Source organism: Carassius gibelio, chromosome B4 (genome assembly GCF_023724105.1).
Source record: "Carassius gibelio isolate Cgi1373 ecotype wild population from Czech Republic chromosome B4, carGib1.2-hapl.c, whole genome shotgun sequence".
Lineage (NCBI taxonomy): Eukaryota > Metazoa > Chordata > Actinopteri > Cypriniformes > Cyprinidae > Carassius > Carassius gibelio.
The window spans coordinates 14,332,173-14,353,947 of record NC_068399.1 but is presented as its reverse complement, the minus strand read 5'-3'; the positions used below and the strand labels follow the sequence as shown (position 1 = coordinate 14,353,947).

Below are 21,775 nucleotides of genomic sequence, written 5' to 3'. Positions count from 1 at the left end.
TACTTTACTATATACTCAATTAAGACTTTTAATAATGAACACAAATACTTGGACACAGTTGAAGACCAAATCTGAATGGCTACAGCTAAAAATCTTTACATTTTACAACTAAAGTACAAAAAACCCTGAAGTAAGTAAGATCTAAAGTAGACAGCTTCTTCACATGAATGTTTATTGATGATAATTCCCTCTTGTAATGACCGTCACACTGTGGAACTGAGTGAGAAACCACCCCTCCACACAGATGTGGGAAACTCAGTTGGGGTGTTGGGTTTGGGTGGGGATCTGGGTGGTGAAGAAGGGGGGTTGCTGAGCCCTGCTTTGGCCAATGGGGCACGGTCATTAGGGCTGACCAGTGTGGGCCCCGACATATAAGAAGGGCCGTATGGCACCAGAGAAACCACATCACTCAGAGGTCGCCCCCTCACAGATCTCCTACAACCACAAATCCAACCAATCATGGACGTATTCTCGACATCCCAGATCTACTACGATAGCACTTGTGCCTCGTCGCCTGAAGCTTTGGAGTTCGGCCCTGGAGGAGAACTGGCCGGGTCTGAAGAGGACGAGCACGTCAGGGCCCCCGGGGCCCCGCACCAGCCAGGTCACTGTCTGCAATGGGCCTGCAAAGCTTGCAAGCGCAAATCCAGCACTGTGGACCGCCGGAGAGCCGCCACCATGAGGGAGCGCCGCCGGCTGAAGAAGGTGAACCATGCATTTGAGGCACTACGGCGCTGCACCTCGGCGAACCCCAGTCAGCGTCTTCCCAAGGTGGAGATCCTGAGGAACGCCATCCAGTACATCGAAAGCCTTCAGGAGCTTCTCAGGGAACAAGTGGAGAACTACTACAGCCTGCCAATGGAGAGCAGCTCTGAGCCGGCCAGCCCTTCCTCAAGCTGTTCTGAAAGCATGGTAAATGTTACTCTCTTACTCTTCAAGTCAAACTGTGGGGTTAAGATTGATTGACATCATACTGAAGATCGGTCAAAAGTGAAATACTCCCGTTTCCTCGCCTAGAGGGAGATTTCATAAAGGTCAGGGGCCAAACGCTTTGAAATGAGATTTTTGATCTTACTGGAAGGTCCTTTTCCTCGTCTGTCTATGTTTTCGTCTTCAGGTTTTATCTCAATAGTACATAGAGCATTCAGTGATGCCTCAGTCTCAGCAGGACGGCAATAAATTGCTGCCCACATCTGGCTCTTTTTACACGCTAAGATATAAGCTTACTGCTGTTTGCTAGGGAACCTCTACAGTATATGTGGCCCATCATAACATATAGGGCTGATTTTGTGCTAAAAAAAATTAACAGAGTTTATTAAACAATCTTAGTCATGTCTATTTCAATGCTCAGACGACCTGCAATATGCTATATATGTATTGAAAAATTATCACTGTTTACTATGAGTTTGCGATTCAAAACGTTCGCTAATGACACTAAAAAGCATTTATATGTTTAAATGATCACGATTTACATAAATGTAGACATATTCTTTGATTCAGACCTTACTGTTTAGAAAAATCTGCGTAGTTCTGCTAATTTAGCTTGGTGCTAATTATTTGTTGGCCACGGATGTCTTCTAGACTCAGTTGTTCTGAATTAGATATGATACAAATAGTAATTCAGATTTCACCATATCAAGCACATTTTTAGGTTAACTGACAAAAAGATTGTGTTCATTAACTTTAATGTAACCAGGAAGAAGACTCACTCGGATTCAAATCTCCAATGCAAGGTTGACATTGCCATTTATGTTAGAGACTTCAAAGACTTCAAGATGAAAATGTTCTGAGGGAGTTAGTTCGTAAACTTTTAATCAGGTAGAACATTCATTTACAAGTGTGACCTGCTTAAGAAGGCTACAGAAGTCAAACAGCAATGCTACAAACAATGTGAGATGTTGGTTCCTACAAAATCTGACTACAGGGTTTAAGAATGGAGGATATAGTAATGGCTTTCCCACTGGACTCTTCATAGCCCATTAAAGCCTCAGTAAATCCAGCCAACAGAGACTGGCAGGAAAGTGACGGCCGTGCCGCATTCCTGACTGACTGCATGAGCTGCGCTCCTGCCAGGATTTTCTGCAGATTTACTCCGAGAAAGTGTCATCTTGCACAAACTGGTGTGGCTTCCACTGACTCAATCAATTCTCTACGCCTGAAGCCCAGCATAGCGTGGGAGTCCCTCGCGAAGTAACCAGCTTTGTGAAAGAAAGAGATACAGTGAAGTGCACTGACTATGCAGTGCTGCACATGTTGTTGAAGAGGAAGCAACCAATCCATGTCACACATATATGATGCTAAATGCTTTATATTTATGTATGTTGATGGAACTTTTTGTGTTTTTTAACTTAAGGTTGACTGCAATAGTCCTGTGTGGCCTCAAATGAATCCAAACTTTGGGAACAACTACAACTTTGAAGCACAAAATGGTAAGAAACAAGATATTTTTGATGTTTTTGAATGTCTTTGTGTCACATATCGCTTGTCATTAATCATGCCATTTCCTCTTTCTTGATTAATCCAGCTAGCGTGGTGGGCAGAACCCCAGGAGCGTCCAGTTTGCAGTGTCTGTCCAGCATCGTGGACAGGCTGGCTTCTGTAGATACAGGAGTTGCGATGGGAACGAGGAACATGGTTGCTCTCTCTCCAACTGGAAGTGATTCCCAGTGCAGTTCTGCAGACAGTCCCAGCAACAGACCAGTCTACCACGTCCTGTGAGAGGGAGCGAGACACTCCAGCCTGGATATCTGCTTCCAGTCTAAATGACTGCTATTCACATTGCATGTTCATTTATGAAGTATTTTGGATGATTTGATAATGCTTTCAGATACCAATAAGAATGTAGTGATCAAAAACCTCTATATAGCACAATGACAAAGATTTGCCCTCAACCTCTTACGGCTAGAAGTAGAAAACAAATCTTTAGTTCTGTCTAGGCTTGGTTATAATATCAGGTCATGCTTTAAAAAAGGCCGTACTATCCATTATGTACACAGTGGATATTTTTACCATGTTGACTGACTGTACAGCTGACTACATTGAAATCGGTTTTATTTATCAATAATAATCGTTGAGGTACTTAGTAAATGCTGTTTTGTAATATTAGCCAACTTAGTGTTATCCGCAACCTACCATTCTCTGTTGTAAATAAGATTGTACATAATTTAAATGACTGTTATTCTATTCGTGTATTGTTGTATCTGTCATATTTAATGAACATTCTTGCATAAAATGACTTTTTCATCAATAATACGTTTCGAAATGTTGTATTTGATTTGTCACCGTTTGACTTGAAATGAGGAATTAAATCCTCGGGTGCATTTTGAAATTGCATCTCTTGGTAAATATTGACCGCAGCTTGGTCCCAATCATACGCCATTTGTCAGCTGCTAGACAATCATGGATGTCGGAGGAGCACAGTTGATAGTGTGATGAGTCGGATGTTGAAAAAGAGAGAGAAAGAGAGGAAATGAGCTCTGTGTGCCTGTTTGCTTAATGTAACAAATGTTACACATCATTCACACCTTCTTAATACCATTGTCATGAACAAATGGCCACATGCTGACACTTCAAGGTGCTGCTTGTGTGTGTGTGTGTGTGTGTGTGTGTGTAAAAGAGAACATTTGCACACAAGAACATTAGCTGCATTAGTTTAGTTTCAGTTAAAGCTCACAATATTGTGTGGGATATAATGTTCCAGTGGTTCATTAATGCAAGCCATGCAATATTTTTGTGGTGTCAATATGTATTTATTTTATATGTATCATTTATAGTTTAATTAAATGTGAAACTTAGTCTAATTTGATGCAATTAACCTGTAAGTACTCAGAGACGGAAATTTAAATTACGCTTACACTTAAATAAATAATAAATAAACAAATATTTATTATCTGTACATGTTATTGCTATTTAGTAAAAAAAAAAAAAAAAAAAACACCATGAAAAACAAAATTCTCAGACTTCAATAGTGATGTAAGATTATATATAAAGGAACAGTAAAATATGGAAAATAAAAGTACTGAACTATAAAATTCCAGAGCAATTGATTTTTTAATCTGTGGAAAGTAAATTCAATTAATTTAATTAAAATTAGTCAAATGCAACAGTAGGTTAGATTTACCCCTCATCCTCATTTATATGAAATGTGTAATATGGTTATATGGCAAATATGAGTGTAACATGCATAAAGCTGTTAGCAGTAAACATTTTTGATCATATCAGCCATTCCTGCTTGCTTCTACTTTTATGTATGTTGTTGTTAGTGAATCAAATAGAGGAAAACCTAACCTTGAAGTAAAAAAAATGCCTAGAACTCTCATTAAAGTACTTTCTTTCACATTTTAAATGATGCTTATTCAGACGTGGAGCCAATTTAGCTCTTGTAAAGAGATCCAGAAATGCATTAGAGGATCTTTCACTGAGATTCTTTCAAACGCTTTAAGTACAGTAGATTCAATTTCAGTAAGCAATCCTGTCGCCCACCTGGCTATACTGTAACTCCGAATGCAATGCAGGAAATATCCATGGCTAAAGCGCTACTATAATCCATTAAATGACTCATATATTAGATTTATTATTAACCCTTTAAAAGGTTTGAACCTCTATGGATTGAATAGCATAGCACGCTCCGACTGCACATGATAAAAGCCTTTCACTGTTGGCCATAAAAGGACACTTTTTTCACTTTTTTATTGCTTTGAACATTTCTTACAGTGTGCTTTTAATGTGTTTGCACATATCTTAATGTTTTGACAAAAATATATCGAACATCACACTAATTCCCTAGGAAGAAGATAAAGTTCATTGACCTTTTTGACAACTATGCACTAGTAACCTTTGGCCACCAGAGTGCAGTACTTTCTCAGATGCGTTTACGAAGCTATAGAACTGACTCCCTGGTAGCCAAAAACCACTTAGTGCTGTCAGTTTTCAATTTCTCATGCTTTAGAAATTAAAATGATTTATAAAATATCGTTTGCAGGGAAGAAAACTTTTAAAGTATGATTTCCTTTTATCAATATATTAGTGTGGCATGTTAACTAGTGATAAGCAGTAAATCTTCAGCTGTTCTTGAGTTGTCGAGTAAGCCTAGCCTATATATATCACTTATATATACCTATACATACTTATTTTAAAGTCACAATCTGTGGTAACAATCTCTTTTTTTTCTAAGAGAGAGAAAACTTTTTTAATTTGCCCCGTGACAATTAAGTAATTCTCTCAATATATATATATATATATATATATATATATATATATATATATATATATATATATATATATATATATATATATATATATATATATATATATTTTTTTATTATTTATTTATCTATGTACACAAAACAGCTATTCCAAGATCAGTTCCAGATTGTCAATCTGTGCATTAGTGGTAGGGATTTTCAGAGACACTTTCTGCAGGTTACAACATTTCGACAGTAGGTGGAGACCAGGACCGAGTCATTGAATCACTGAAATAAACTATCCAGTCTAAACGACTCATTGATGCTCGGAAGACTGAACGGTTGATTTTAGCTTTTGGGTTCGTCTGGATCTGTCTTTGTTGGCACAACAAATTTGTAACAAGATTGTGTCTAAAATGTAAGTTTCTCTATGTGAACTTATTATTTATTGAAAGCATTACCATTTGTTGATATATCATATTCATATAAACCAATGCAGGAATTAATGGCCCGGTTTCAGACAGCTTGGTACTAATTAAGTTTTCCTAAACCAGGATTAGGCCATAGTTCAATTAGCATACATAAATATTAAATCACTAATATATATATATATGCCTTAGAAAAAAGCATTAACGTTACTGGTGTGCACCTTAAGACAAAACAAAGGCAATGACATGTTTTAAGATCAGTCAATGCAAGTTTCTTTCAGTTGAAACAGTTTATAGTCTATTTACATTTTAGTCTAGGACCGGTTTAAGTCTTGTCTGTGAAACCGGGGGTAAATGTGGCCGTTGAAATCCGAATGTCATGTAACTAATGTACTCAAAAAAGAATCTGTCAAAAGATAGTTGAAGAAAAAACGTCTTGATTTGTATTTGTTTGTAAATCACCTCCGTGCTTCAAATGAATCGGTTCTGTTGCTTAGTTTAGAACGAATCGAACGAACCTTATCATTCCCGCGAAAATGCTGTTTGAATTGAACCTGCTACAGCTGCTGATAATATTCAGAAATGCCAGCACTGTGCTGTTGCTCATGAAATATTGCTTAAATACTGACGAGAAAACGACAACTAGTAATATGTGATTCAACGGACAATTAATATTCTGATCTCGTCTTGAGGAAGACCGTTTTGTTTTCAATAATAAATCTATATTAAATAGTAGCCTAACATTTGCCGCTCCTTGGACTGATTCTGTATTGCTAGCTGGATTGTTAAACTAGGGTTGACTGTAAAAACACCCTTACCAAAAGCTATATCTATCTGATGAAATTTCCTTCACTTACAAGCCTCTAAATCAATTTTATTTTCTAATTTACTGAGATTTCCAGGTTGCGAGAGGATTTTGTGATTTTTATGTAATATATAATTCAAGAGTGAGATGAAAACGAAAGTGTCCTGATCTACTGAAATTGATGTTGCATGTTTTAGATATATAGCTCTGATTTAAAATTCAACAGACCTATACACTTCTGAGTGCAAATCCACTTTGATTAAGGTAAATCGGTGTGCTGCCGTGGGCGTACTTTTCTCAGTGATAAATAAACATCTAAAAACGTCCTTGCTAGAGGTCTTTCCAATGGATCTATTGGTGTGAGGATTTTCTGCCAGAGAATGTAACGCCGACAGTATTTATGAACATTATGTTCGTTTACTCTTTTGGTACAGAAGATATTGAGACATTAAAAAGCACATTTAACAACTGGATCTCATTAGTAATGTGTACTTATCCTGGTGCCCTTTTCCATTAATCTTTTTCAATGTAGTTTCATTAGTCAAAATCTTATTTCAGGAAACATATACAGTGGAAATGTAGAAAAATATAAACTGTTCAAAAAAATAAAGGGAAAAACAACACAATGTAACCCACAAGTGTTCCCTTTATTTTTTTGGAGCTGTTTATTACTGGCTCTACCCACTATGCACACATTAGCAATACAGGAGTACATTTTTTTTAGCTGACTTGCTTGGTAATTGTTCTTAAAATCCAACAATAATACTCATAAGAAAATAATTGTTGTGTCTATCAAGTGAGTCTTGGAATTGTTCACTGAATCACTTTGTTTAAATGCATTGATTCATTCAGGAACGAGGCACCACTAATACCATGAAACGGAGCCTAACGGAAACTATTTTGGCTGGCAGAGCAAAGGTATGTGTTAAAAATTTTAAGTTACTTGATATTAGCTTTTTGTTTATTGAATTGTTTTGATTAATTATTGCAATATGCAGTTGCAAAGGTTTTCTAAGCAGATGTTTGCATGTTCCTATGCATTCACTAGGGTGTTCGGAATGGTTCTAGGTAGTTCAGATCAGAAACAAAGATTCAAAGCTTTGCACACACGCACATATATTTATTTATACAAATATAATATGTATAACAATTGCATATCACTTGGTATTTTTTCGCTGTATAATAATATCAGCTTGTCCAGCCTCAAAAATGCAAGTCATTAATAAGAAAGTCTGTAAGTAAACATACAGTACAAAAGGGAAGAGGATCCATTGAAATGAACTGATTGACAATCAAGGAACAAATCACCTTCACAGCTTGGAGTGAATTTGTCTATAGGATTACAAGCTTACATGTGACCAACAGTCGGAGATTACTCAAAAACCAACCCCCCCAAAAAACAAACTAATTTAAGTATCTACGTCAAAGTCCTACGTCCTATCAAATCAAATTACAATAACACAGATACAATATTACCTTTGATTACTGGTGGTCTTCAACTACTTGCTGATTTACAGTTTTGCTTCTATAAGACTTTAAATAACAGTACGACTACAGCACTGCAATGGATAGACAGTTTGCCAGCTTTTGATAGTTTGTGTTGAGGGGAATAAATTAAAATTCATGAAAAACAAAAATCAGTGGCTTCATGCTTGCTTTTTAAATTGATTGTCAAAACAGGACAATGTTACAACGTTTCTAGTGAATGAGGTGGTTGGTTATGTCAAATATAACAACAAACAACACCACAATTAATAATCTTTCAGACCTCTGAGCTAATAAACTTGAAAATAGAACTTTAAACATTCCATTTGTTTGACATTCCATTTGTCCTCATAGTAAATCATTTCATAACATCAACTAGAAATGTCTGAACTTAAATAGAATATTTGTGAATTAGAATTAATTTCAGAAGTGAAATCACAACCATAAAACGGCATCAAAACTGTACAGCTCTCATGAATGCACGACTTGTTAAAGGTGTAGTGTGTCAGTACTGTGCCATCAAAACAAGTTGTTTCCGAAACATTTTTGCTATTGATTTCCAAATGGGAAGTCCTGCCTCAAACTCATGATACTGGATCAATGCACAAACAAACGGTGCAGTGTTTTTATATATCAATGCAATGTTTACTATAACTTGTATATTAAGGTGTAATCTGAGAATTTATTTGCAAAAATGGCACACTGTACCTTTAAATGTCTGCTGATACGATATGCCAAATGTACAAGATAATCTCTGTCAATGGCACTGTGATACTGCGATCTCATAAGAACATTCTGTGCAAATGATGTTTATGGTTTAGTCTGACTTATGTCACATGGTGCGTAAGATACAGTTTCGTATCAACTTTACCCTCGTAAGATTAATTTCTATGCCTAAAATTTACCATAATTTGACAGTAGGATGTGACAAAACAAGTGTTATTGCTAAATCTATTTTCGTTACAAAATATTCCTTGCTACAGTATGGTATAAAATACCTCAGTGTTATCCAATCAAGAATGACTGACATAAAAAGCGCTTTCTATTAACAGAGACACCAGCACCAAAAGAACCCTTAGAAAAGTTACTGTACGTACAGCGCTATGGCAACGTAAATATAATGATAGGAAAAACAAATAATTGAATGCTTAAGAAATACATGTTGAGAAAACACATGATCACAAAACTACAAGAGGGAGACAACTTGCGATTGGTTTCAGACAACTGAAATATGAACAAGTAAGTGTAAAACCATGTACTTAGTGCTAGCCTTCCTTTATGCATCATGAACATTTTCCAAGCACCAATTTGGAACACAGATCATGGAGTTTTTAACCTTTTTGGGTTGTAGGTAGTTGACTGAAAGAGGATAGTCTTCACTGGAGAACAGTAAGGGTCCTCTTCTGAGATCTCTTGGACCTCCTTACAGCATGACTGTGAGAGTATGCCAGTCTCACCCAGTGTCCTCTACTTTTTCTTCTTTTGGAACAGCCTGTAAAAAACCAGAAGGACAAAAGCTGAGAGACAAGTTGAAAGGGGCAGTCAAAATGTTGGTTGGTATTTCTGGCTATTTGTAATAGGGATGGGGGTTTTCCGCAAATATCACATTCGAATATTTGAGCTCACAAAAAACAAATATTCGAATATTCGTTTATTTAAATTAAGTTTAATGAGACAGACGTTATTTTTCAGCAACATTTATTGTTTCTGTCACACACAATAAGCTTGAACATTACACATCGTGTTTTGTAGCTGATAACCTTTAACAGTGCGTGCAAACAAACAAAAGTACAGATTAAAAGCAAAATAAAAAAAAAAGTGAACCAAGAAAAAACGTAAAGCAGCCTGCAGCAATTAGGCTATTGTATAACGTAGCCAACACTTAACTTTGAAACTGTCAGCAAATCTTTTTTTCTATTGTTTTACATGTTCTTGTTAAGAAATACGGCATTTAAACATGATCGGGGGAAAGTCGGCTCCTTAGTCTGTTAACAATAAGGCTGACCGTGGAGAAAACGTGCTCTGACGGCACAGACGTTGGCGGGACTATGTGCTATGCTAAGCAAATAAGCGCTTCCTGTTCTCGTTTCACCACTGAATGGGATCCTCATCAGGTGGAATACATGGCTCCAGCAAGAACTGTTCCCACTCGTCTCGGCTGGACTCTCTGTAATCATCGCTGAAGAACTGGCTCAACCTTTTCCGGAGTGGGCATTGCATCCTCTTCATCGTTGGTGACGGCGGCTGCATCCGCACCACTCGCATCAAGGAAAATGTTCTGATAATGTTCAAAAAGTGTTTTTTTTTCTTGCTTCTCTCATGTTTTCATTGAGAAACCTGAGATTTTTGTGGCGCGCACTCAAGGTCGTTTTTTTTTTGGCGCGCACTTTTTTCAAGTTCGTTTTTTTTGTGGCGCGCACTTTTTGTGGCGCGCACTCAAGTTCATTATTTCCAATATAGGCGCACAGTATGCGCGCTCATAATGGAAGCAACGCGGTCGCGATGCGCACGCGGTGCGACACGCCCGTTTTTTCCACACCGCATCGAGTTAAAAACATCTCTACTTTTCAGAATGCTGCAAGCGCACCACAGGTCATGTGACAAGAACTAAACATTCAGCTTTATCCTTTCCCGTAACAACATTGAAAGCTCAGCTAAGAAGAAGGAACAGCTGATTATAGCTGTGTATGGATTGCCATTTTGAAATAAATTTAATAGCAGAGCTACTGAAAGCGATTTTTGTGCTGCAAATCCATTTATCCTTTGCTGAAATTTCTGCATCTTCATGGAGAGAGCGCGTCATTGGCAAACGCCTCAGGAGCGCTTCTGCCCGAGCACTTTGGAAATAAGATGAAAGTGGCGCGCCTAGCGTTTTCCACGCGTTTTTAGGTGCAATATGTGGACGGCCCCTTATTCATTCATTAATTATTTTTTGTATATCTTCTTTTTTGTATTAATTATATTAATTCTATATCTTCAAATATGCCGTGGAGAATCACAGAAAGTGACCAAATTAGGTTTTGTGAACTTTTTTTTTTTCTTTTTTTTTTTTTTGAAATTTGAATATCATTTTTATTTATCGAATAATTAGAGCAGAACGAATATTTGAATGTTCGACTATCCGTGCACACCCCTAATTTGTAACATGTGATGTAGCAGGCTGGACTTGAACCTTTGGTCCAATGTGACCACTATGGCCCAATGTCTCAAGGGCAAGTACCAGTGTTGTAGTATAGACTAGCTAATTTGAGTCAAGTCCAGGCAGAGAACTGAATAAAATTTGGCGGTTAAGTGATGACGCAAGAAGCGCTGTTTCCGGGTCCAAGCCTCAACTCGCTTCACTTGAGAATACGACCTCAGCAGCCGTTTATGAGCACTGTTTATTCATATTAATAATTTAAGCTAAACGCTTTCAAACTTATGGTATACACTACAGTCTCCGTGCTCACATCGTCCCAAACACAAATTATTTTTATATATATTTTTTTATATTTATATTTTCATTGTCTTGCTATCTGGGACTTCGGTATGGAGTTAAATGTTACTATTATAACTTTTTCGCTAGTATTCTATAACATTGTGAGTTTATATTAGCACCTTTTGTTGTTTTCTCGTTGTAACTGATAGAGCGTTTGGACACGGAAGCGCTGCTATGTGACGTCAGACTTAACAAGCAAATTGGTTGAATCTGATTCAAGAGACTAAAAGAGCCAAGGCCAAATGCTACATAGCCAATGACAAGACCAAGACAATAAAACTCTGGCCTTGGACTCGGAATTGGGATGGACTTGAGACTCCAGTACTGCAACAAAAAGAAAGTCCAAAGTTGAGATGCTTCATTTTTGCACACAGGAAACAGACAAGGCATTTCCTGAAGGCATTATGGCAAACCTTGAAGGCTGTTTCTGCTGATAAAGTTCCATATTTATTTGCTAGGAAAGGTTATGTAAAGATCACCTACTTTTTGGCACATCTCATATTATTTTTGCCATGTGATTTGTATTTATTTCACAGAGATCTTTTCACATATCAGCCTTATTTAAATAAAGTGTAACTCCATGGTCCCCCACTGTTAAAGTCAATATATACAGACCTCTGAAACCCCACCAAAACTAAGATATTAGTTTCTTTTAGACATTTTTATGAACAGAAACCACAGTTGAAAGTATACTTGTCTTCATTTCACTCACCGAAGAGTAAGAAAAAACAAGCACTTAATTTGCAAATTTTGCATTAAATTGTTTTTTTTTTTCCAGAGTTGTAAAAAAAGCTCAGCTGTGCATGTAATTTTTCCCAGAGTTTTGTTTAGAAAACATTTAATTAATTTCGTCCCTCTTCCCTTATCTACAGTTGGACAACTAGTCTTATTTGTTTTTCAGATGTGTGTGTGTTTGGTGTGGTTTAGTTTTGGCAGAGTGCTCTCTGGTCACTGCGGCTTTGCTGTTTAGTCGGCATGCCAGTCTTGATAGGGGATGATCTGGGCTCAGCTCTCTCCAATGATCCTCTTGCCCAGACATAATGTCCCAAAAATACTCAGCAGCTCACAAGCACATATGATTTTACAGCCAAGGATTTAGCCACAAGCAGGAGATACATAAAGTATTCCAATTGGCCTTTGGTGATAAGTGTACAGAGGCCAGCGCTTCTGTTAGAAGTGTATCCACACGGACATGTCTTTGAATCGGTGCTGCTTATAGCTTCATTTTAGGCTTGGCTTGTTTCTATCGTGAGGTTACAACGTTGCTAACTTTACTGGTGCTCAGAGCTAAGTGTGGTGTGAGGAGGCAATGAGGCGAGAGATGGACTGAGTATCATTAATAAAAGGAGATGTGCTTTGGTCTGTCTGGAAAAGACTCTGACTAATAGAATTCTCTCAGATTGTATTGCATGTGCAAAGAAGAAAGAAGTCTTGAGGAAATGAGAGTGCTGTTATTTTAGAACAGTGATAATGGAAGTGATAAAGGATGATGAGAAAGGATACTTTCTCTTTTTTATATATAAGGGGGAGGCACTGTTTCAGAAGCTACTATGGGGTGTGACAATGACATATCAATTAGTACTAAACTGAAAAAATAACAGTATAAGAATACAAGAAGCCTTTTATGTAATAATAATGCTCATGTAATGTACTGCATTCAGAAACATATGTAATACATAAAAATGGGAATTTATAATGACTTTATACATAGTCCAATTTGCATTATACTTTTATGTAGTCCTTACAAAATCCGACCTACCTTTTAATACTGCATTGTAATGCATTGATATTACAATATACTATATGAACTTGTTAATAGTAAGAACTGGTCCCTATTCTAAAGTGTTATCAAGTTGATTATTCGCACACCTATTAATAACATTGGCTGTTTATTTATACTTATAAGGCACATATTCTGCATGAGCATATCCTACATCCCTAATCCTACCCAATATCTAAACTTAACAGCCTTACTAACTATTAATATTTAGCAAATAAGTAGTTTATTGAAACAAAAGGTATAGTTAATGGCTTGATAATAGCTGAGAATTGGACCTTAAAATAAAGTGTGACCTTGAACTTTATAGGAATTTGTCAACCCCAGCTGTTTCATTTACAACGTTTGTGATGAGTTGTTTATGAGAACTGATTGTAATGAGTTTACGGCATTAGTTATGCACTATAAAGCATTAAAGGAATATCTGACACAAAAATAAATATTCAGGCATCATTTAATGCCCTTAATGTTATTCCAAAAGGAGATGTTTAGATTGTTATGCTACACTTTCACAATAAAAGTGAATGCATTTCAATAAGCCCAAAAGTAGTTTATATGACATGTTATATTTCAAATATTCTGAAGCCATACGACAGCTTGTGATGGCTAGACTGAAATGTATTTTCAGTTTTTGAAAGCAGACGTGTCCTTCATAGCTCTCAGATCTCGTTCACATTTTCAATGTACTTTCAGAAATGGTGTGTCGGGACACTTAGTCTGAGATTTGACGTCCCAAATACTATTGGTTCCTGTTTTGTTCTTTAAACTCCCTATTTACTCTTAAATAGCAGCATTAGCATTCTGTAAAAGTTCTCCTTTAGTGTTCCACAAAGTCATACAGGTTTGACTAACATGAGGGTGAGATAATTTTGTATTTTCATTGTTGGCTGAAGAATACCTGCATTATAGTCTTATATGAAGAGGTGGTTTAATAAATCATCCTTCAATATCTGGACATCTGCCTGATAAGCGAATCCCAATTATTGAGCTCAGTCTGCGATGCCATCAGCACTGCTTGCCAGCTGCTTCAATCGATTCATTATTTCACATCATGACATAACAGCTGAGTTTCAGACACAATAGTGGTCTGTTTTCAGAACAACGTTCCACTGGTGACCGGCAGCATGTAGTACAGTATCTCCCACAGGCCTCGAGAGGTGAAGGGGCAGCTAACCTCTCCATGAGCTGCCCTGCTGAGGTCCTGTTACCCTTAAAGCAATGAAAAGCCTCACCTACGACATGTGGTTCTGCTGGGCGGCCAGGTTTTGCTGCTGCTGTTGCTGTATGAGGAGCTGCTGCTGCTGGCGTCTGCGGGCGGTGCGAAGCTTCTCGAACCTCGCCTCCATCTCCTCCAGGACTTTAGGGGTGTAACGCACCACCAGTTTGACGCTGTCCTTGGCTGCTTTCAGTAGCTCCACTGCTTTTTCGTGGTGTTCACCCTCGACACTCTAGGAAAAATAATTCAGTATTTGGTTTTTGAGAGCAATCTGTGGCTGTTCATGTCATCTAATTCAAAGGACCAAACGTGTATCTCCAAGTTCAATAGTTTGTTGATGACTGCTGCAACTTGTCAGCTTTTGTCAGCTCAAAACTGCACTAGAAAATGCTCCACGGTGATGAACATTCAATTGCATTTTGGCACTAAAGAGCCATTAATTTCCTATTAGCTCAAGAACCATAACGTGTTTAATGAGAAATTGCTTCTCAAATGCTGTTACAAAACGCTTGCCTATTACAGTCTTTGACGCAAATGAAATCAAATGGATCCTTTCTGAAGTCTTCTGTCATCTTCGAGCGAGAAAACAGTGGACATTAGTTTCTATAAACTCAAATTACTCCTTCATGTGATAGAATTGTAACCAACTTGAATAATGGCAGAGAAGAGAAAAGCAACTGGCTTCAAAAGGCTTGTACTGCAGCTTTTTTGACTGAAAGATTCATTCGGATTCAGTCAATGATTCATTCTTATCTGGCTCCAGTCTGACACATTTGAAACATTTACAGTGAGTTATGAAAAGATAAAGTCTTTTGACATCGGTCTTTTTCAGTTTTAGATACAGTCCTGCTGTAAGTTTTCTGCCTTGTTTGTCCAGTTTTATTATTTTAAAATGTCAAGCCTAGCATAAGTAAAATGAAAGATTAGAAGATTCTGTCTCTAATGGGTCTGAGCTGCAAAAATTGATTTATTAGAGTATTACGCCATGATGCATTCAGCCTTGTAGTCTCTTGGAAATGTTTGTTCATTGAGATCAATGTAAAAATCCTTCTGCTGTAATAATCTCACTTCAGCCCAAAATGATCTGTATCAATTAAAAAGCCAGTGAGCCCTCTAGCATGAAGGCATCTTATGTGACAGCTCTACACAGCTGAAAAATTCATCCCCTAAAAATAATCTAATTTTATTGCAAAAACATTTAAAGTGATAATTCACCGCAAAAGGAAAAATCTCAAGTTTTCCAAACCTGTATGGCTTACTTTCTTCTACTTTGAACACACACACACACACAGACACACAAAAAAGATATTTTTAAGAAGGTTGGCAACCAAACAGTTGACTATAGACATTGACTTATTTTATACATTATACATATTATACATATTTGGAACAACTTATTACAGAATTAGAATTTTTGGGTGAACTATCCCCTTGAAGTTTTTTTTTTCTCCCACCTGTCAATCTGTCAGCATCAGTCATGTGAAAAAAATACCCTGATGTTCACCGATCCTTCCTTTGTACATTTAGTGATGAGTAAGCTATACGCTGACAGGCCATTCCTACTGTACTGAAACTTAAGAAATAAATGCTTATATAGGTATTCCCCATGCCCTTTAACAAAAACCTGTTACTTAATTGATAGTTCACTCAAAAAAAGTCTAGTCATAATTTACTCTTCAATCCTCAAGTTATTCCAAACCAGTATAACTTTCGTTCCTCGGCTGAACAAAAAAAAAAGATGTTTTAAAGAACATTCGATGACCCTATTTTACTTAAAATTATGAAAAATATTTTTTCATACTATGGAAGACAATGAGGACTATCAACTGTTTAATTACAGTTTATGTTCAATGGAAAAAAGAAATTAATTCAGGTTCAGAGTAATGTCACCATCCTCTAGGAAGTGATTGTTTGATAACCACAAGTATCAGTGAGTATTAACAATGCATTGATATATTTTGCAATGTTTTGTGATGTTCTATTAATTTGTCTCATTCCACCCTCTCTCTCTCTCTCTATATATATATATGGTATATATACAATATATAAGTAGCCTAACTTCTGTTAATTTGAGTTAACACCCTCATGACTTTTGCTTAGTTTCCATCAGGTTCCATCCAATTATGCGTTCTATTAATTTTATTGCTATTTTGCAAATAACCATGTTTTAATTACTGAAGTATAATTGCTTGAGCTTTACGTCTTATATTTTTCATAGAAATGCATCCTTAAATTACACACATGTATATTCCTTTTACAGAGCTAGAGAATACAAAAGGTCCTGCCCCGGCAGCTCACCACTCCATTGACAGACAGTAGTTGGTCGCCTCTCTTAAGACCCCCATGCCTCTCAGCCACGCCCCCTGGGATGATGCGGGAGATGTAGATCGGAGAGTTCTGCTCTTTTCCGCCCATCACATTGAAGCCAAGCCCCTCATCTGTCTTGGGTAGTTCCACCACCCGCGGGTGAGAATGACCCTCACTTGCTGCAAATGCTGCCACTGTGGCCTGGTAATAAAAAAAGAGTTCAAAATATCAGTGAATGTTAAACATGACTGAGAAATATTGATAGACCAGTAAACTGTCAAGGCTGATTAACAAAATAATATTTTGAATTAATCAAATTTGTGATTGCCTTTTGATTGAAGTATCTACAAAAAGTTAGGGGGTGAACAGCAAGTGGTAAATCGCATGGTTTAATTCTAATTTTCTAAAGACATACAATCACTTTATATGATATGATATGGTGCATACATGTAGTTAATGGAAGCTTAGTCTTCAGAAGACTGAATGTATTTTACAATGTCTTTATTAATTTTTCTTAAAGCTTAAAATGTTGATAGCTAAACTTTAAATGGACTGACAGAAATGATGAGAAGTTCCTAAAATGAACAAAAGTTTTATGGGTTCAGAACAACATGAAGGTGAGTGATGACAGAATTTTCATTTTTGGGTGCACAAAAACATTGAGACTTAATGTATCTTTTCTGTAGTGATATATCAACAAACTTTGTGGTACTATTAAACCAATGCTCTTTTTGTCTGAAAATCTCAACTAGTCCAACCCAGCAACATTGGCTTAACCGATGGACTCACATACTTTATCTTTAAAACATAGCAGTGAGTTACATTTCAACACAGATGGTTTTGTGAGCAGCTGTGCATTGTACCTTCTGTATTGGCTAATATATACAAACCTGCTCTCTAGATAGCAGTTTCGAGCACTTAAAAAAACAAAACAGTTAGCATTATTAAGAACAAAGGATCTTCTTTGCATTTAAGACAGCAGTTTTATTAGCTAATGGCATGAGACCCCTTTCTCTTGAAACACATTAAAGTGTATTAATATTCAAGAACCGTCAGCCTTACTATACACTTTCAATGCTACATTCTTAAAAGCCAAACCAAACAGTTCCACTTTTCCTTTATAGAGGCTTTACCTTTAGATGGACTCTTTTAGACTTTGGTCTAATCAGAAATGGATATACAGTATTAGCAAAAGGAAGGTGTCCAGATGTCTTCATACTTTGGTCTGGCAGTACATCCCACAGTTTTTCAACAGCCTATGGGAATATGTCAACTTGTTCTGTTGGTGCTGTAAATTCAGCAGAAAGAGAAACTGCATCTGATAACCTTCACTGCTGCCTGCATTGTCGTCTGAATTCCTCAGCCTTCAGAGCTTTTTAGCCAAGTGCAATCACCAGGAAACAAGACAAAAACACTTCCCGCTGATCCACACTGTAGCTACAGGTGCGGAACTGTGGGGCCCATCTCATTATTAAGGCATTCACACACAGGATACGGTGAGAGAAAAAAAACCAAGGATTTTTGGAGACTTTGCAAGGCGCCAGATTCCCAAATGGCAAACCAAGCCTTTTTCTGATCTCTGAAACGGAAAGAACAGCACCTTCCCTGTCTAAGTGTTTTGTGTCACACTGAAAGAAATGCTGTTTGAAAGGGTTCTGCATGTAAGACACCCTCTTCCCAGTTCCTTGACCTTCACATTTACATCCTCTCTGAGGAAAAAAGAAGTAGATATATAACAAACATTTCTGAAGCCTGGACTCTTTCATTTGCTTTGTTGAATTGTAAATCATCAGGTTGCTGATGATTAAAAGATAAAAAAATGACATGAATAGTTCAACATTTGCATTCTGTCCAAAGCAACTTACATTGCATTCAACTTTATACATTTCATCAGTACGCTGCATTCCCTGTGAATAGAACCCATGACCTTGGAAGTTACTGGAATGCAAAAAAATTAACAATAGCCTGAAAATCGCCATTATTTACACACACTTGTGTCATCTCAAACCTGTATTGTTTTATGTATTTTTTTCCATTGAAAGAAATTGAAGAATCTTCATGTGACTCCAATAGTTTATTCAGCTGCATGAGTTTTTTTTTTTTGTTTTTTTTTTATAGAATTTCTCTTATTTTCCACAGAAAAGTAACACAAGGGTAAGTAAGGGTAAGTAAAAATGACAGTTGTAATTTGGGTGGACTTTCCATTTAATGCCACCTGAAAGAATTGTAGGACATCAGTTAACTCAGTACTTACATTATTCTGAGCAATGGCCCATTCAAGCTTATTGTATGCCTTGCGTATTGCATTCTTCACAAAGAATGTCCATTGGTAATGAATATTGGCTTCAGCAATGCACTTGGTATATGAAAAAAATGCCAGCCGGAGTAGCCGACTGGAGCTCATTGACAATTGCTGCAGGGGCTCCCAAAGGATGACTCGGGCTTTTAGAGCTGTTCTTCATTCTATTTATGTGCCATCGATTGAAAACTGTCCCAACGGCATGCAGATGCAAGCTGCTCACACATGCTAATTGCCCTTTTGCCTAGTGATTTGAGTCCAGTATGCTTTTTGAAACCTGTAGTAACTTTTCAAAGTGACCAAGTGAGGTGCTTTGAGGCACTCTCAAGACTTTAGTAATTTACATCCTGTATTAGAACTTTAACTGATATGCTAATTCTGCTCATCTGGTGAGACCTGCTTGCTGTGCATACTAATTCCACTAAGTACTGCTGTCTTCTGTATGATTGCCATGTTCATAGTATAGTTCCATATTATTACAACACCACTCAAATGAGTTAGACTGTTGGTTAATATTATTGCTTTGTTTTCATTATGTTGAAATCATTATGTTGAAATCAAAAGCCTATATGTCACAGACAACAACTGCATTAGTGTCTAAAAAGTAGCAAGTGTCATTATTATAACACTGAATCCGTGACAAAGACATTAAATAATAAAAAATTCTGAAAGCGTATGTTGTGCATGAATTGCCAACCAATGAAGAGATTAGGCCGAGGAAAGTCATTTTGGATCATAAAACCATTAATGCCAAAATATAAGTCACCTCTAAAACTTGTCCTTCAGCGATGATAGGATGAGGGCCTAATTAAATATTAAGGTCATGAATTTGTTTTTCATTTTATTTTTTCCCTGAGGCCCGCTTATAATGTTAGTCAAGGATGTTTTGACCTCAAAAACTCATAACTGACCCTTTACTAAGCTCCACCTTGTTTACTGATGTTTGCTGTAACACAAGCTTTAAAAATGTCCTAGACCTAGAGGAATGAATGTGAGATTTCCAGCATGCTTTTTAGTAAAATCTTATCAAAAATTGAGTAGATGTATCCTTAAGCGGGCTGGAACGAAGTGTGACATTGTAAAGCATCTGCCATTATCTTAATGAAATTGTTAAATTATGCAGTAACATCATTACTTCTACTTTTTAAAAATAAGCTTAAGTCAGTCTCTCTACACATTACGCAGAGCCAGGAACAGAATGTTTCTATCTTACTCTCATGGTGCCCTTAAGTGCACTTGGAAAACTTGTGTTTGCACACGAGATGTCTAACATGTCAATTGGAATCGTAACGTGGAAGTAGCTTAAAATAAAATGTTTGTGATACATAAAACAGTTAATACATAAAGCAGTGAAAGTCAAGTGATGAACTTCACACTTGTTGTCTAGAAGCGGTTCCAAACATCACACCTTTTAAAATGACTGAAACAGCATGTAAAATTAAAAAAACTTGCAAAATCATTCATTACAATTCACTACAGATCCGTTTTTTCGCTCCTATTTATTATAGATCAGTGTTTCTGTGCACTCCTTTCAACATCACAACTAGGCAACTCGTGTATCATTTAGAATGCTGAGTTTCCCTCTTGTAATTATAATTTTGTTTGGTTATTCATGTGTGTAATTCAAAATTATGATATTTTTGACTGCACTTGAAGAGCACATTATTCTTAGTTATATAACAACTGGAATAAAACATCTTTTCCTGGCTTTAATGAATAGTATCTATCCTACTTCCTCTTTACTTCGCTGTGACTGGGTGGGCAAAATCACTGAACACTGAATAGGCATCCTTAATGTGTAAAAGTGGGCGGTCGTGTTCAACAATGGTCTTTTTGGACTAGGAAAGAAGTTTTCTGTTCTGAAACTATAGCCTGTTTTGTAGTGTACACATTCTTTTGAAAATTTTATCGGGTCACACTTTATTTTAAGGCCCGATTCTCATTTTTAACAAACCATTAACTATGACTTTTGCCTCAAAAAACTCCCAATTTGCTGATTATTAATAGCTAGTAACATAGTTGTTAAGTTTAGGAATTGGGTAGGTTTAGGGACAGTATTGGGGAAAGTTACTTTTAAAAGTAATGCATTACAATATTGCGTTACTCCCTAAAAAAGTAACTATTACTTTTCAGTCATTTTTGCTTATTAGTATGGTTGAACTGGATCAAAGGTCAGCAGCAAAAACATTAATAAAATGGGATTAGATACATTTGTGTTGTTGTGTGGGATGAATTAATGCACATTTAGTCTAGAATTACATCATGTTTACATATTCCACACAATGCTTCTGTACTTCAGATTTCTCCCAACATGAGGACTGGAGACTTGTCAGTCAATAAATGGGAAAACTGAGTAACTAAAAGTAACTCCGGTACTGTCTCGTAAATTAAAAAGTAATTTGTTATTTAACTAGTCACTTGAAAAAGTAATAACTCCCATTACTTGTAATGCGTTACCCCCAACACTGTTTAGGGATGTAGAATATGCTCATGCAGAATATGTGCTTAATGTGTGTTAGTTCAGCCAAAAATGAAAATTATGTCATTAATGACTCACCCTCATGTCGTTCCAAACCAGTAAAACCTCCGTTTATCTTCGGAACACATTTTAAGATATTTTAGATTTAGTTCGAGAGCTCTCAGTCCCTCCATTGAAGCTGTGTGTACAGTATACTGTCCATGTCCAGAAAGGTAAGAAAAACATCATCAAAGTAGTCCATGTGACATCAGAGGGTCGGTTATAATTTGTTGAAGAATCGAAAATACATTTTGTTCCAAAAAAAATGACTTTATTCAG

At 36.8% G+C, this 21,775-nt stretch overlaps 2 protein-coding genes and 1 long non-coding RNA gene across 5 annotated transcripts in view; 2 read left to right on the top strand and 1 right to left on the bottom strand.

Moving 5' to 3' along the window:
• Window positions 1-290: 290 nt before the first annotated feature.
• Window positions 291-3,265, top strand: LOC127956283 (myogenic factor 5-like). Its single transcript, XM_052554122.1, has 3 exons — window positions 291-912; window positions 2,354-2,429; window positions 2,525-3,265. Exons 1-3 carry the CDS (start codon window positions 460-462, stop codon window positions 2,716-2,718), a joined length of 723 nt encoding a protein of 240 aa, XP_052410082.1. The 5' UTR covers window positions 291-459; the 3' UTR covers window positions 2,719-3,265.
• Window positions 3,266-5,516: 2,251 nt separating this feature from the next.
• On the top strand, window positions 5,517-16,907 carry LOC127956773 (uncharacterized). The gene is made up of 3 exons (XR_008153638.1): window positions 5,517-5,601; window positions 7,269-7,334; window positions 16,633-16,907. It is a non-coding gene; the product is annotated as an uncharacterized LOC127956773 (long non-coding RNA).
• LOC127956772 (protein lin-7 homolog A) overlaps window positions 7,516-21,775 on the bottom strand; it is a 50,244-nt gene continuing 35,984 nt past the window's right edge. For 2 of the 3 annotated variants that reach the window (XM_052554959.1, XM_052554962.1), the window contains 3 exons: window positions 16,671-16,880; window positions 14,393-14,604; window positions 7,516-9,393 (listed from right to left, as the gene is read on the bottom strand). In XM_052554959.1, coding sequence (XP_052410919.1) covers window positions 9,369-9,393; window positions 14,393-14,604; window positions 16,671-16,880 — 447 coding nt within the window. In that variant the 3' untranslated portion in view covers window positions 7,516-9,368. Of the gene's footprint in view, window positions 9,394-14,388; window positions 14,605-16,670; window positions 16,881-21,775 lie in introns of all 3 variants that reach the window. The other variant, XM_052554961.1, reaches the window with a different exon arrangement.